We start from the raw sequence: 16,083 nt of genomic DNA, 5'->3' as shown, positions 1-16,083 counted from the left end.
CAGTGGTGGCTTGATCATGGCTCACTGCAGCCTCGACCTCCCTGGCTCAAATGATTCTCCCACGTCAGTCTTCTGAGCAGCTGGGACCACAGGCACACACCACCACATCCAGGTAATTTTTAATTTTTTTTTGTCGAGACAGGCTCTCACTATGTGGCCCAGGCTAGTCTTGAATTCCTGGACTCCCACCCGGCCTCCCAAAGTGTCAGAATTACAGGTGTGAGCCACTGTTCCCAGTCATCTCTTGAGTTTAAGCATGAGCTATTGAAGTGGGAGGAATCTGGAAACCACCCTCCACGCCTTCCATCTGATGAAGATCCCCTCTTTTCTAAATCCTCCCATCCTTTAAAGACCTGGCTCAGGTCATCACCTCCTCCAGGAAGCCTGCTTCCTGGCACTTTGATCTCCCTCATGTCCTGTGCTGCCGTTGCAGGGACGCCTGTCCTGGCTCCCAAGCTGGACCTGCCAGCCCTTCCCCACAGGGCAGGTTCCAGAACCCACCCTTATGGAACCCAGCTGGTCTGATCATGATGACGGTCCAGGAGGAAGGCATGCGCCTGAGGATGGGACATGCTCAGGAACTCTCTGGGCCTAGTGGTGACGTGCACGGAGGCAAAGGTCAGTCCCAGGTAAACACTGACCACTTCTCAGTCCCAAACTCAGGGTGGGCTGGGGTCTGGCCCTCGCTCCCTGTCCCCGGCCTGACTCACTTTTGGTGATACAGTGCTCAGCGGGCAGGAGGCGCTTCTTGAGGAGGCCTTGCAGCACAGAGCGGACAGAGGGCCGGTGCACCAGCTGCAGCACGAAGAGGTGGGACTGCAGGGAGACAGCAGACACTCAGTTCCTGCGCACTGCCCCCCACGCCCCGCCCTGCTTGCAGCTCCAGCAGCCCTAGACTGCTCCCAAGATCCCACAGCCGCCCTAGGAGAGGCTCCCAAAGGGTGTGTCCTAGGACGTGTGAGCCTGGGCACTACTCTGGAAAGGCTGCCTCTGCTGTAGATGGACATGGTGGACTTTGAAATACTCCTTGGATGAGGTTATGGGACATGCAGCATTAGGCCTGGGTCCTGCTTTGCTTCCTAACCTCCCCTACCACTGCCTTCCTATCACGTGTCTTCAGCCCTTCCTGCCAGAGGGCTCATCCCCGACTTCACTTCTCCAGGAAGCCTTCCAGAACTGCACACCCCGAACATCCACCCATCAACCGCCTCACTCTGACAGCTGCGCAGCCTCGCACAGCTCATCACATTCCCCAGCCAGAGTGTGACGTGCTGCCCAGGTCTGTGCCCCCTATCTCTGTGTGGCCTCCAAGCCTCTAAGCTCACAAGGGCAGCATCAGAGTGTTTCCTCCTCTGTGACCCCCGAGAGAGGCCAGTGGAGTGGGGCAGGCCATTTGCTTCCGCTGGGGCCTGAGCAAGGCCTACACGTCGGGCCCTGATCTTCAGGGGACATGAGGGTAGCTGAGAGCTGGTACAGGTTGGAGGGACCCCAATACATGACTCTAAGACAAAAGGCTTGGGAAAGAAGGGAATGAGTTAACTCCAGGTTTGGGGGAGTTGGGTCTGGGGAAAGAAGGGGTGACAATGACAACTGTTGGTGAATGAGGCAAGCAGGACATGGCTTTGAGGGACGCGGACCAGAGAATGAAGGGTAGCGAGGAGGGGCCGGGAGGGGTGAATTGGAGGTGTGTGTGGAGAACAGATGGAGGCTCAGTGTCCAGGGGAAGAGGCCACGTCTGAAGCCAGGGCACAGTGGCTCTGAAGGCCCAGCGGTTTGAAGGTTATAGCACAGGCCCTGGGCGGGGAGCAGGTAAGGGGACGCTGTATCTTTGGTGGCTGTGGGCACGGGGTGGCGACCCAAGGACAAGGCTGAGGACCAGAGGGGGGCCGAGAGCCCCACACTCCCACACTGCGCCACAGGCCCCGCCCGTGCCACCGCTGCCCCTGGCCCGCCACACTCACGCAGCAGCAGGCCGTGACGGTGATCTGGATGGTGTTGCGGCCCGGCTGGCACACGTGCTTCAGGTGCAGGGGCTTGTGGGAGGTCTTGTTGTCCCCACGCTCGATGGTGAGGGGTGTGGCGTTCACGCTGACCTGCACCGAGGCCGGCCAGTTGGTGTTCATCTGGCGGTCCTCGTGGTGGTAACACTTGAACTGCAGCTCCAGGTCGGACCTGGGTGGGGCACGGTGGGAGTCAGGGCAGCTCTGCCAGGGTGGCCATCTATGGCCTCTATGACCCCGAGGCGAGGCCACACACCTCTAAACGCACAACCTCCGAGACCTTCAGGACCCCACCCCTGGCCCCAGCGGTTCCCCCAGCCTGAATTCTCCTCTCCCATCCTAGATACTCCCTCCACACCCAAACTGCCCCCAAGACTCCCACAGCTCTAGCTCCCATCTCCCTGGACTCTCCTCCCTGCAGGGGTAAACTCCTGGCTTCCCAGGACAGAGACAGAGGGACAGAAGAACAGGCCCTGCTGTGAGGCCGACCAAGCCCACCTCCAGACCTGCTGGGAGCTGTCTGCCCAGGCCACGGCCATTTCTGGTTCCCAGCACTCCCCAAGGAGGCCCCGCAGGACATACCTGAGGAGTAATGGGAACCAGCAGTGACCCCATATGCATGACAACCAAGCCAGGAACAGGAGGCCTCCCAGATGAGGACACTCTCAGATAAGGAGCGTGGGTAAGCAGGGTGCAGGCGGGCGGCACAGTGGTCTGTCCCGTTCCAGAAGCCTCTGCCCTCCTGCCTGAGTGTCACAACTCCTGTGTCCTGAACGCCCACACCAACTATCTGGGACCACCTCGCCCAGCCTGCTCAGCATGCTCAAGAAAACAGCCAGGCTGTGTGCACATGTGCCTGGCACAGACCCAGCTCCTGCCCCTGGGATGACCACTGGCCAGTTGAGGGGCTCTGAGTCACAAGCACAGTGAGACAGTGTGATCTTGCCTGAGGATGAAGGACCGAGGGATGGAGACTCCCAGGGTTGGTCCTGGCATCCTGGAGACCCAGGCCCAAGTCCCAGCTCTGCCCCTGGCTAGCTGTGAGAACTCACAAGCCAATTCACTTCTCTGGCCTCAGCTTCCTCCTCTGCCAAAAGGGAAAGTGTTGCTCATTTTCAAGATCAAAGTAGGTCACATGTAGAAGGTGCTGAGCATGGGCCTGGCTCAGCAGACCTCCCAACCTTGCGTTCCAGCATGCGCCTAAAGTGTCTGAGCAGCAGCCCTGCCCGATGGTCAGACCCCTGCAATAGGCGACCTGGGCCAGGCCCCTGTGCCAGCCTCATCTCTGCATTCCTGGCTCTGGCCACATGAGTCACACTCGAATTCTTGACTGTGTTCTCTCTTGTCAGCTCATGGCCTCAGATGGGAAACACAGCTCCCCAGCCTAGGTCTGAGCCAGCTACCTTTTCCTTGGGGGGTGAGTGACAGCTGCTCCCTTCCCTTGGACCATAACACCCTGGCTGCTCATCCACCTGTGCACCTGCAGACTTCCCATGATGGCCGCAGGACAGGGCCCTGTCAATGATGCTGAACAGGTGAAGATGACAGAAGATGCTGCTACCACCTGCCCAGGGCCACACTCGGGTCCAAGGGAGTCATCGTGGAGGGCCTCCGTCAGCTTGCCTGGGCTGGCACCCCTGCCCTGACACGTACCTCCACATCAGCGTCTGGTGGACCGTGGGCCGCAGGTGGAACACGTGGTTGCTGACAGCCAGGTTGTGCTCCAGGCGGAAGGGCTCCAGCACCACGCCATCCCGCACAGGGAACGTGAGCCGCAGCTCGTCGTTGTGGTTGGCTGGGGTGAGGAGAGGAGGTGAGTGAGCCACAAGTCCCAGCCGCCATGGGTTCCAGGCCTGTGGATGGGACTCGCTCACCCTGGGCTGCACGCTCAGAGGAAGGCAGGGGTGTGTAAACAGGGCCAGGCCAAGTGCAAACCAGTGAGTCATGGCTTCGACTCTACAAGGCCCCACCCCAGCCTCTCATCCCTTCTTCTTCCACCCACCTCCCTGCTTCCTTCCCTAGCTGTTACAGATTTCCTCCCAGCCTCCAGGCACCCAGGGAGCAGTGAGGAGGCCTGTGGGCAGCCCACCCCCACCTTGAAATTGCCCCTGGGTATACATCTCACCTGCTCTCAAGTCTCTGCCCTTTCTGCATGCCCACCCAACAGGCAGCCTGACTGCTAAGACCCCTGCTCCCAGCCCAATGAGGGGGCCCAGGAGGAGCTGCCTGACAGAGGAAAGGAGGGCCCTCACCTGGGGGTGGCGGCAGAGCGCTCATATTTGGCTTGATGTCAGGCGGGAAGGGTGGTTTGACGTCCTGGCTGGGGGACAGGTAGGGAGGGATGCTGCTCCCAGGGGTCATGGGGGGCGTGGGGTTCCCTGGAACTGGTGAGTGGGGATAATTTGCCACAGGAACTGGCCTGGGAGGCTGGAGGGAAAGAGAAGCCACACATAGGTTATGGGGTTACAGGGACAGAAGGGGCCTTGGCTATGGACATATACCACACTCACCCCAGGGGCCCGAGGCCATGAACTTTGCGGGGCAGAGCCTCCCCCAGGGAAACCCTTCTCTCTTACAGGTCTCTGCCCACCTCGGAACACAGTCCTGGGAAGGGCCTCCCCAGCCTTCATCTGGGTCTCACCACTGAGGCTCCTGTGTCAGGTGCATGCAGAGACCCTTACCCACTGGTGTGGCAAATGGGGACACAGAGACTCAGGGTGGGAGACTTGCTCAGCACAACCCCTGGAGGGCAGGACAGTGGGAATGAAGCCCAGGCCTCCTGCCACCCGGCCAGGTGGGCTTCCCACATCACAACTCAAGGCCATACCTTCTAAGGCCACCCCATCAGGGTCCCCAGATGGAGTTGGGGCCTGCAGAATCCGGGGCCCGGGTTCCCCAGGAGCCCTTCACCCTCTCCTTGTTTTCCAGACCAGCAAGGCTGACACTGTACTCTGGGGCTCACCCCACTGAAGCTGTGGATTTTCAGTCCTGGGCATCTCTGTGACCCAGGACAGAGGAGCAGAAGTGCACCCCCGCTCATGGGCCCCTCCAAACATCCAGACAGGCTGGAGCAGGAACAGTGAGAACCTTTAGAGGCAGCAACTGCCTCTGACTTAGGATTTTTAAATTAAATTGGAACATACCCTGTTGACATTCCCTTGGCTGTAGTTACTGTAGCTGCTTCCCGAGAACGTGTTATTTTGTCCATTAAACTGTTCCGGCTATTAAAACAAGATAAACAACGCTGAAATGGGGGCGGGGGGGGGGGCAGAAAAGCAATCAGAAGCCCACTCTCCCTCCAGACAGTAAAATCTGCAAGGAGCATGGGGATGCTACCAGTCCCACCATGCTGGGCTGCGGAGTGAGTGGGGTGGGACAGCTACTCCTCAGGAATAGCGTTGTGCCTCTCTCTGTCCCTAGCTATTAATTTAGGAGAAGTTACAAAAATAGCAATACCTAGTATGCTGAAGTCGGGGCAAAACTGGTAAACCTGTTTGCTGGATGGCCATTAAGAAGTTAGTATGATTTTTGGCAAATAAATGTAAAACAGTAAAGCGTCTTCTCTACTCCCGAGAACATACTTTACAAGAATCCTAAGGAAAGGAAAGGCTAGCTGCCTCAAGATACTCATCATAGTATTATTTCTAAAATGAAAAATCAGAGGCAACCCAAATGCCTAACAGAGGGAATAATAAAATACGATACGGTTATCTCAGCAGAATACTAGGCAGCCATCAAAAGTAAAAACCACAGAGACTCTGTAGCAGGAAGTACCATCCTTACTATTTCATGTTAAGTGAAAGGTACAGATTGAAAGTTACAGCTGTAGTAACAATTTTATAACATGTGAGTACCCACCTGCACATAAGAGACAAAGTTTAGAATGAAATGTTAATATATACAGAGTGTGTGCTTTTTTAAAAAAATAAAATATATTTCTTTTATTATTTTGTGAGTGCTATGAAGAAGAAAAGAAAATGAAAACGAAAACATATCATCCAAGACCAATGAGAACACGAACTGAGAAAAGCCAGTCTGATGTCCTGGCCACTGAACTTAGCCCTGAACACATGGGGACATTCAGAAATCACCCATCCCTTGGTGTCCTTGGGCAAACGCACGCAGGTCAGCGATCCCAGCGGAGTTAGGGGTGTGAGGTCGTTAGCAGGGAGGGGAGCCCGTGGGTGGTGGCGAGGCTGGGACTCACCTTGTAATACTGCCCCATGTTGACCGTGGGGGGCGGGTACTGCCCGGAGCTCGGCTGGCTGGGCATCCTCTGTCCCGGGTAGTTGGGGGAGGTGAGTGGCCTTGGGGGGTTGGGAGCCGGGTACTGGCCTGGCTGGGTGGGGAACTGGCTGTTGGGTCCATATTGCTGGTTTCCATAGTTGGGCTGTGGTGGCAGAGAAGGGAGAGGGGAAACGCGTTCAGTGTTGCCCGTGTCACACAGGCAGCTCACCCAAACACCAGGACGGGGCCCACCTCCCATTTGCCCCTGCTGTTTCCCACCCACAAAACCAGAGGATGCCTGGGCCCCTTCTTGTTCTGACATCTGGTGACATTGTGAGGGGGGACACTGTAGCTGCTTCCCGAGAACGTGTTATTTTGTCCATTAAACTGTTCCGGCTATTAAAACAAGATAAACAACGCTGAAATGGGGGCGGGGGGGGGGGGCAGAAAAGCAATCAGAAGCCCACTCTCCCTCCAGACAGTAAAATCTGCAAGGAGCATGGGGATGCTACCAGTCCCACCATGCTGGGCTGCGGAGTGAGTAGGGCGGGACAGCCACCCCTCGGGGATAGCGTTGTGCTATCCTCCCCTGAGGCCATTTTTCCTGGAGCACATGGGCCCCCTGAACTCCAGGGACACTTTCAGAGCCTCTTGCTCACACCATTAGGAGGGGCCTGATTCTAACTCCCCAACCTTTGTGACTCTCCTAGCGCCTGGTTCAGAGCCGTGCTCCCCAATCTGTACCCCAATGTGACAGGGGAACTCCCCCTGTACCCCCGCATTCTGAGGCTGAAACTGGGTGGCACTGTCCTCCTAACTCCCCTCTGAGTAGAACACACACCTGGTGTTCAGTTCTGGGCCATCAGCCACCTGCCACCTGTGCAGGGGCTGGGAGAGCCAGCTTGGTGAAGGGGCAAGACCACTTCTCCCAGGAGAGGCAATTTAGAGGCGAGGAGACAGCACCACCCTCCAGCCACCTTCCCTGTCTGGAAAATCAGGTGACCCTCAGGGCCACATGACATCCTGTGAGTTAGTGGTTTCTTCTTCCCCATCTGAGTGTCTCTCTTGCCTAGAAGTCCTGTTGGTGGCTATGACCCAGTGCCTGGCAAAATGCCCTTAATATGCTCAACAAATGAATGATGAACTTGGGGATAAATGTCAGGGAGTGTCAGTGTGAAAGAATCTATAAACATGGTGGCGGCTCTGGGTGACAGTGAGACACCCACCATGGGAGGTGCAGAAGTAGCTGGTGCCTACCTGCCCAACCAACCCATGCCCTAGGTTTCCAACAATTCAAAGACCGTATGAGCAAGCCACGGCAAGGGGAAGGCAGGCCAGTCTTCCCAGACGAGGTCAGGTTGCACAGGATGCTACCACCCAGTGCTATAGCTGGGGAGCAGCAGCATTCTACGACAAGGATGATTAACTTAGCAAAAACAGAGAGCCTTTGGTGTGGTCTCTTCTGGCAGGCAAGAGCCAGGAGCACAGCACTTGGTGCTGGTGCAGGGTGACACTAACGACCAGGAATTCTGCCACAGCCTCCTCCGAGATTGTCTCCTTTGGCGTGGGCTCACAGATGCACCCAGAGCACAGCCAGTGGGACACTGGGATTTTGAGCATGAGGTACGGGAGCCCTGAGGGAAGGCCTAGAAACTGCATGGGGGCTGTGTGCCAGGAGAGGTGCCAGCGGCTTGAGGTTCCTCCAAACCCAGGACCTGGGAGCCAATGGTCCTTCTCTGGCCCCTCCCTGAACTAGTGTCCACCAGGTGGAGGTTGGGGCTTGATGCAGCCTCTTGGATGCACGAGGAAGCCCCTGACCTCTCTCTCTCTCCCCGCTCCTGGACTCAGGACACCTCCGCTTGTTGCCAGGCCTCCCAGCCCATCCTAAGGTGGATACTGAGAGCAAATGTGCAGATTTTCAAGGAACTTAAGGTCTTTGGGATCTGAAGCCACTGTAAGCCCAGGCTGAAGGCAACAATGCTGAGAGGAGCTTGGAGGAGAAAACTGCTCCGAGAGGGGTCATGCAAGCAGAGAGCTGGGCACACCCTGCTCAAAAAGGGGCTTGGTCATGGAGAGCAGCCAGGGCAGGCTTCACAAGGGGCATCTGCAGAGCCACATCCCTACATCTTTTGCAGGTAAATGAAATCCTTACCTGGGCACCCCAATGGGCTGGCTCCTGCCAGCATCATTTTCTGAGCATTCAGCCTTGTGACACCCCCTCCAGGAAGCCTGCCTTCTCTGACTCACACTGAGTTCCGTGCAGTTTGCTGCGCATCATTCATTCCCTGGGGGGGTGTCTGCTCAAACCTTTCCTTTCCTGCTAAAGCCGCACTTCCCAGAGGGTAGGAGGTGTGGTTTTTACTTCCCTAAATCTTCCCCAACACCCTGGCTGAGCTGGGCTGTGCAGCCCAAGGGGCAGTGCCACTTCCTACACAGTGACCAACTAGACGGAAGCAAGAGCTAAGAAGCATGTCGCCTGTCCTCCACTCACTTCCCCAACGGGTCGGCCCTGATAGGCTGGAAGCATTTTGTCTCAGCTGTCTTTCTTGGAGAGGAGTTGGGGAAACCCTCATGTGGGCAGGAGGAACTAAACCCAGGTCACCCAGCTAGTGGCTCAACCGAGGCAAGGAGTCACTACAGTTAAGAGGACCTGCTGCTTGCCGAGTGCCTGCACACGCCAGCCCAGGGCGAAGCATTTCGTGGATGTCCCCTCTAGTCCCTCAAGCAGCCCTAGGAGGCAGGGTGACTGGCTCCAGGCCATCTAGTTGGGAAACAGCAGAACCAGGTCTCAAATCCAGCAGCACCCAACCCCCTAAGGCCCTGCCTCTTTGAGTGTGCTGGGGTCCAAGCCACCCCCCTTCCAAGGCCGTATCCACAGCCCATATCTGCAAGCCCAGGTGTCCCAGCTCCCATCGCCCAGCCTCCTGCTGCTGTACTCACCTCTCCAGGGTATGGCCTCTTTATGTTCTGAATAGGAAGGGACTGGGGCCGGGGGCCCGGGTAGGTCTGCTGGGGCATCCGCTGCCCGTGCGTGCCAAAGGGGCTGATGCCGGGCGGCCGGGGCTGGTTCATGCCCATGGGAGGGCCGCTCATCCCCGAGGGCGTCATGCCAGCCGCCATGCTCGCGGGGTTCATGCTGCCCCCCATGGAGGCCGGCCCCCGTGGCCCCGGTTGGTTCATGAATTGGCTGTTATACGCCTGGGTGGGACCCATCTGGAAAGAGGAACAGACCTTCAACAGGAGAAGAAAAAAAAAAAAAAAAAAAAAGAATAAAATGCCACATGCATTGAAAGTGCGGGGAGGGAAGGGTGGGGGAGGTGCAGGGGTGGGGAGGGGAGCACTGTCCTGTGCGGCCCACCATGACTGGGTACCAACCAGGCCCAAAGGGACCAGGATCCTCCCAGGCTCACTGCTGCCCTCTGCAGCCGCACAGGAGAGATACAGCTCAGGGGTGTTACGGGGTGGGGTGGGGTGAGGCAGTCACTCCAATGCACAGGCAGCATTTCCAGGGAGGGAGGCAGGCAGAAAACGAGGAAAGGGTGCAGGGATGGGGAGAGGCATGGGAGGGCAGAGGTCGATGAGAGTGGAGGCAGGAGCCTGAGTGAGGCTGCAGCCCCTTTCCTGGAAGCCCTGGCCCTGCCCTTGGTCCTGGGCCAGTGGAGGCGCACCCTCCATCCACAAAGGCAGCCTCAGCCCAGCTTCCACTTCTGCCCCGCTGCCCTGTAGTCCCCCCTCCTCGGCTCCTGTTCTGCATTCCTATGGGGGCCCCCCCTCTCCTCAGCCCCGAATCCCATCTTTCTGAAAATCAGGGAGCAGCACCGAGGCCTGGGCAGAACCATGGAGAGGGTGACTAGGAAGGCACTGGCCTCAGAGCCAACCCAGGCGACAGACCGGTCACCAGACTGTTTTCAGACACTGAGCCCACTCTTTGGTAAGTAAGGGGCCCAGAGAGCAATGTGGAACCTTTTCTCCATATGTAGTCACACACGAGCCACCAACACACACCGAACAAACACCACACCCACACGCCCCACTCTAAACACACAAACCTTCACATGCTTCCATAAAAGCCCAAATGTACCCTAATGCAGTCAGCTCCCCCAGCACACGTGGCCCCACAAGCACCGACGCCCCAACTCTGGCTTCCCAGGGCTGTCTGCCTGGCTGGCTGGGCGGGGCTGGACCAGATAAGTGGGAACCTTACCGGTCCATACTGGTTTATATCCTTGTTCTGTGTCTCCTGCAGGGCTGCCACAGTGGCCGTGGCTGTGGCCGTGGCTGTGGCCGCCGCTGCTGCCACTGCCGCTGCTGCAGCGGCTGCCGCAGGCTGAGTGAAGTCAGCAGGCGGCCTGGTGTGCGGAGGGATGCCCATGCCTGCGGGGGCATTAGGACCCCCAGGGTAACTGCAGGGAGATAAGGGTGGAAGAGTTAGATACTGTCCGCATCTGAGGGGAACCCAGGGCAAGCTGTGAGTTGGAAGGGAGAAGATAGGGCTGTACCCAGAACCTGGAGGGGACGGGGCCTCTTGGGACTGGCAGCCATTCATTTGTGTCACTTGGCAATGACCATGCCACTGTGCTCCTGGAGCCCTCAGGGGTGCTTATACCCTCACTGTATGTTCTTGGGACCCTGGTGACACCATCTTCTGAAGGACACTGAGTCTCAGAGAACCTGAGTAACTTGCCCAAGGCCATTCAGCAGTGATGGTGGGGCTGCGGCTGCGGCTGAGGGTGTTTCTGACACCTGTGTTTAACCACCAGGTCACACTGCTCTGTCCGCCCCAGGCCAGAAACCCAGCCAGGGCCTTTGAAGGTTGAGGCCAAGGTGAGAGACTTGGGCAGGGCGGGGTGGAAAGAGAATGGGTGCCTCTGCTTGCCTCACACCCCTCCCCAGAGCTCCATATCCTGGGAGTCCCTGCCCCTTTCTCCCAAGCCAAGGGAATCACAGTCTCTGCAGAGCTGTACTTTCACCAGTCAGTGAGGCCGAGCAGATCTTTCCAGACTGCTTCAGTGTCTCTGGGCAGCTGGACCCCACTATACCTGCTCTTCAATGTTCCCAATCCAGGTTTTCTCAGTATCTTCCAAGTTATTAAAGACACAATTCAGAGAAGGGTCATTTTGAGGAATGAGAATGTCACCCTTCTATTTCCACGAGCCTGAGGACTACTGGAACACAGGCCAGCTGCTGCGGCGCCTCATCTGCAGGCCAGCCCTGGGAGCCAGGGATGACTGGGCCCCTCCCACCCATGGGACAGCAGAGGATAACTTCTCAGGGTGGAGTGCAGAGCTGGGATTTAAATGGGATCTTCCCCGCTGGAAGGAGGGAGAAGGGCGGGGTCCACGGCTTCTACTGCAGGCCAGCCCCCTCACCTGGCCCCAAAGCCTCCGCTGCCGGGGTAGTTGGGCCGGCCGTACATGCTCTGCTGGATGTAGGGCTGAGCCGGGCCAGCCTTGGCTGAGAACTGCTGCTGCTGCCCTGCGAACTGCGGGGAGTTGAGGCCGGGGTTGCTGGTGGTCATGCCCGACGCCATGGGGTTGCCGCCTGGATTCATGGGGTTGTTGGCACTGGCCATAGGGTTCCCAAGGACCTGTGGGAAGAGAGAGAGGTTGTCACCTAAGGTGCTACCCCAGGCAGCGTGGAGAGGAAGAGGGATATGAAGAGGAGAAAGGGAGAAAGAAGTGGAGGCAGGGCATCAGGGAGAAGCATGGGGAGTGATGACCGATTCTGAGTATACCGGTGACAAGGGGCAGGCCTGGGTGGCAGGTGGAGCAGGGCATAAGCACGTCAGCCTTGTCATGAAACAAGCTGAGGGCAAGACCAAGCCCCATAAAGCCAGCTCAAGAGGTCCCAAGGGGGTCCCCAGAGGCTGTGCCTGCACCAGGTGGGCATGGGGAAAGCCCTGGCTATGCAGCCTACTGCCTCACAAATAAGCCTGGAGGCCAGAGTCTTGCCACACAGGGGCCCCGAGGCCCCCAGCTGCTGCTCTGTGAGGACCAAGAGGAACCCACCCTGCTAGCTCTGGAGGGTGGCAGGAGCTGACGACAACAGGTCAGCCCAGAGGTTCCCTCCAGGGCCACCGGCAGCCCTGAGCCTTCCATGTGGCCACGGCCCAGGCTGGCAGAGGTTAGACGGGGGGAGACCCGCTGACTGGACAGAGGAGGAGCGGAAGAAAGAGGAAGGAATGAGAGGGAGTGGGGGAGTGGGGCTTGACTAGGGCGAGGGGGGGTAGGGAGCTGTCAGAAGTCCAAGGCACAACAGTTTGATGAAATTTAATTCAGGCCATCCATTTAGGGCCGGAGACCGCAGAGTTTGGATCCCTGAGGCCAATAACACAGAGAAAGTTCTTCTGCTATCCAGAGCAACTGTGGGCTAGGGAAGAAGCCCTTGCTGTCTGTCAGACAATGCCACTCCCCCAGAAGGGCCCTAGGATGGGGAGGGTCCACAGAGGCTGCCCTCCTGAGGTGCGTGAGAGCCTGCCAGGGGTAGAGGCGTGTCCACAGCTGGGTATGCCCTGGAAGCTGGTCTTCCCCCCCGGGCAGGGCCTGGGAGGGCGAAAAGGGCTGGTATGGCTCCAAGGGTCAAAGGACACTCCCGCCTAGAAAAAGATGTGGCTGAGGGCAGTATAGGCTCTTACCTGGCTCTGGGATGTGTTGGTCACTCCCCAAACCGTGGTGACCACGGAGAGGGAGCCGGGAGGCTGGTTGGTGTTCTGCTGCCAAGGGACAGAGTCATAGGGGAATGACCCATCACTGCAGAAGGAGACAGAGGGAGATGCTGAGGGCCGGGAAGGCACAGGCTCAGACGGGCCATGCCCAGCACCCCACCAAGCGACCCGCGGCTCCCAGTCCTAGGTAACCCCCATCTGAGTCAGTTCTGGACCCCTCAGGCCCATCTCAGTGCCCAGTGCACAATGTGCCCTGCATGGTGACAGGCTGTTCAGAAGTGGTCACCTTTCCCCTGATCGCTGCCGAGAGCTACTTCCACGGCTATGTGTCTCCCCTTAGCCCCAAGTCCACAGCTCATGCAACAGATGAAGTGGTGTGAACTGAGGCCCAATCTGAGCTCCTCCTCTACCCGGACTCTGACTCCACGTGGCTCTCCAGGAAGAGCCTGGGCTCCCCCAAACCACCTTCCCCTCGGAACTGCCCGGTCCCTTCTCAATGCAGGCTGGAAGGGTCCAAGTCGGAGGGTATCAGTTCTTCCCTCTGCCTCCCAGCCGTTCACAGCAGGCTGGCTGCCTGGGCCGTGGGAAGGCAGGCTTTCTTCCAGCACCCTTCCTTCCCAGCCCCCAGCAACGTGGGTACAGCCTTACCCGCGGAGCACCCTCCCCTGCCCCCACCCCAATCTCTCGTGTACATCCCCCCCTGAGTTAATCTCCCTCGAACACCTAAGAGCCTGGCACAATCAAAGACCTTCAGTGGCTTCCAGTGTTTACAAGGCAAAGTCTAAACTCTCACTTAAGAGTGACTTACTCCTCTGCTGGACCCCACCCTTCCCTCACCGCGCTTTGGCTCTGTCCTCTGGCGGAGCTGCCCCTAAACACTGCCTCCTCTCTACCAACCAGGACCACGTTTCCCCCGCTGCCCTCATCAGGTCCAGCGGTACCAAACACATGTGTGGACATCTCCCCAAAGAGCTCTCACACATCAGAAGCAGGGAGTCAGCCTTCAGCCCCACCCCCTGTGCCTAGGCCTAATGAGTGTCCAGGGACACTTCCTACTGACTGCTGGCGTGCACAAGAGTGAAGCCAGCAGATCCCAGAGAAGGGCAGTCCATGAAGACCTGCCAAGGTGCCAGCTCCCAGGAGTGTGGGGCTGAAGCTTCCTCTCCCCCTAGAGCCTGCACTGGCTCCCTGGCACTACCTTCTCACCAAGCCACAAAATTCTAGATGTGGAACCAGGAGGAGCAGAAAAGCACAGCAGCCACAGCTGTGGCACTGAGGAGGGCTGGGCAATAGGAAAGAGCCTCATGCCTCTGTCTGGCTTGTGTCTTAGTCACAGGAGACAGCAGATGGCAAAGGCTCTCAGTCACACCTGGAAGGCTCACATCCCGGCTGAGGGGCCAGTCCAGCCCTAGCAGCTGGGCGAGTGGGGATAGAAGTGCTGGGGAGGTACCTCTGGGGATGCAAGGAGCCCAGCCCAGAGGTCAGGACTTCCCAGAAGGAGGTGGAGGCCTGCGTGACCCGCGGGCAGCAGGGACCAGGGCAGCCAAGTCTCATGCTCTGAGCTTTGCCCGGTTGAGCTCTCAAGTTGCACGGGCTCCTGCAGAGGTGACCAGCCTAGAGAGCAGGACCACGCCACTGTCTGCTCATACCTGCCCCTCCCCTGCCTGGTGGCCCTCTCCCCTAGATCTCTCAGCCTGGCCAGCCCCTCACTCTACGAGATCACTGAAGGGGCCTCCCCTGCCCTCTTCATATAAAAGAATAACTCCTACCCCACACCACCTGCCCCTCACCCGGGCACTGGAATTTTCCCCCCAGCACTCCACCACTGTCCTAATTACATATTTATTTGATTATTGTCCATCTGCCTCTAGCACAGCTTTGTGATGGCAGAGACGGACCCTGGTGCAAGTTTCTGCACTCAATCTCCTCATCTGTAAAATGGGCATAAGATACCTCCACTCTACTCAGTGTTTTCCAACTGCGGGTCACAGAACCTGAGTGGGTGATGACATCCAACCAGCAGGAGGGAAAAACTGTCAAGCAGAAAGTGACTGAGTGTGAGCACAATAAAGATGAGTACTAGTCCTCGAGTGTCTTAGTTTTATACACAAATACACGTGCACCTTGGGTCAAGGTGTAATATGTGCATTTGTATTGGTCTCGGTCAAATCAGCTTGAACACTGGTTCAGTCACCTAAGTCTGAAGTGGCTCAAAGAGGAGAGTGCATCAAAGGGCTTTCCCAGCCGGGCACTGCCCGTGATTTCTGGGGAAACTGCAGGACTCGCATTTGGAGTAGAGGAGCTGTAATCAGGACAGTCAGCTGGCCAGGCACGATGACGGGTAGTGGCCCGTTGGAGACCCAGATGCTTGGGCCAAAGGTGACAGATGGTGACAGACTCTGCTCTCCAGGTGGCGGGTTAGAGACTGAGAGCCCAGAGGGAGTGGACAGTGCAGAGAGACAAGGAAAGTAGCAATGAGCCTGCTCCTCAAGAGAGGCTGCACTGGGAGGTCACTGGGGACCTGGAACACCACCTGCTCCCAGAGCTGGCACACCCAAGTCTCACAGGGAGGCTCTATAGGTCACGCTTCTACAAAACAAAGAGGAGACCCCCTGGACACCTGGCGTCCCCAAGGCCCATGTCCTAGGTGTGCTGGGGTGCCTACAACTGAACAAAACGCAAGCCTGAGCGCCTCCTCTGCCCAGGCCTTCTGCCCCACCAGTTCCCGCCAACGTTCCAGGCTCACGGCCTTCAGACCGAGGTGCCTGTCCTTTGAGAACAGGCCTGACCAGACTCAGGAAGTGAACCCCCATGGGAGCCCCCAGGGGCCGGCAGGGCCCTGCCTGAGACCAGGGAGTGAGCAACTGCTGCCTCCCCGCCTCAGCCGGGGACGCTCCGCAGGCCCACAAACCAGCTCCCTTTGCCCCGCAGCTCCGTGTGTGGGCCTTGCGGGCGGAAACCAGCTTCTTCCTGTTTCGTCCCCTCTGCCCCAGACTTGGTGAGAAGCAAAGCTAACCAATGTTCCCAAACTGGGCATCCCACTGCCTGGCTGGCAGGTTCGCTGGCCCAGAGCAAAGACGCACACAGGCGTATGGAGGACACGTCCACGCACATACACGGGCCCTGCCGGCATGCCGCCCGTGCGCTGGGGAAGAGAGGCGCAGCGTGTGGGACGGTCTCAGCACGAGCTTG

General features: G+C 58.0%; 1 protein-coding gene across 10 annotated transcripts in view; it reads right to left on the bottom strand.

Moving 5' to 3' along the window:
• ZMIZ1 (zinc finger MIZ-type containing 1) overlaps positions 1 to 16,083 on the bottom strand; it is a 240,283-nt gene that overhangs the window by 12,850 nt on the left and 211,350 nt on the right. For 9 of the 10 annotated variants that reach the window (XM_039477944.2, XM_039477943.2, XM_039477942.2 and 6 more), the window contains 10 exons: positions 12,862 to 12,976; positions 11,597 to 11,814; positions 10,432 to 10,630; positions 9,168 to 9,458; positions 6,208 to 6,390; positions 5,144 to 5,221; positions 4,253 to 4,427; positions 3,654 to 3,795; positions 1,962 to 2,172; positions 711 to 816 (listed from right to left, as the gene is read on the bottom strand). In XM_039477944.2, coding sequence (XP_039333878.1) covers positions 711 to 816; positions 1,962 to 2,172; positions 3,654 to 3,795; positions 4,253 to 4,427; positions 5,144 to 5,221; positions 6,208 to 6,390; positions 9,168 to 9,458; positions 10,432 to 10,630; positions 11,597 to 11,814; positions 12,862 to 12,976 — 1,718 coding nt within the window. The remainder of the gene's footprint in view (positions 1 to 710; positions 817 to 1,961; positions 2,173 to 3,653; positions 3,796 to 4,252; positions 4,428 to 5,143; positions 5,222 to 6,207; positions 6,391 to 9,167; positions 9,459 to 10,431; positions 10,631 to 11,596; positions 11,815 to 12,861; positions 12,977 to 16,083) is intronic. The other variant, XM_039477947.2, reaches the window with a different exon arrangement.

This window comes from Saimiri boliviensis, chromosome 12, assembly GCF_048565385.1.
Source record: "Saimiri boliviensis isolate mSaiBol1 chromosome 12, mSaiBol1.pri, whole genome shotgun sequence".
Taxonomy (NCBI): Eukaryota; Metazoa; Chordata; class Mammalia; order Primates; family Cebidae; genus Saimiri; species Saimiri boliviensis.
The sequence above is the reverse complement of the archived record's forward strand: the minus strand, read 5'-3'. Positions and strand labels throughout refer to the sequence as shown.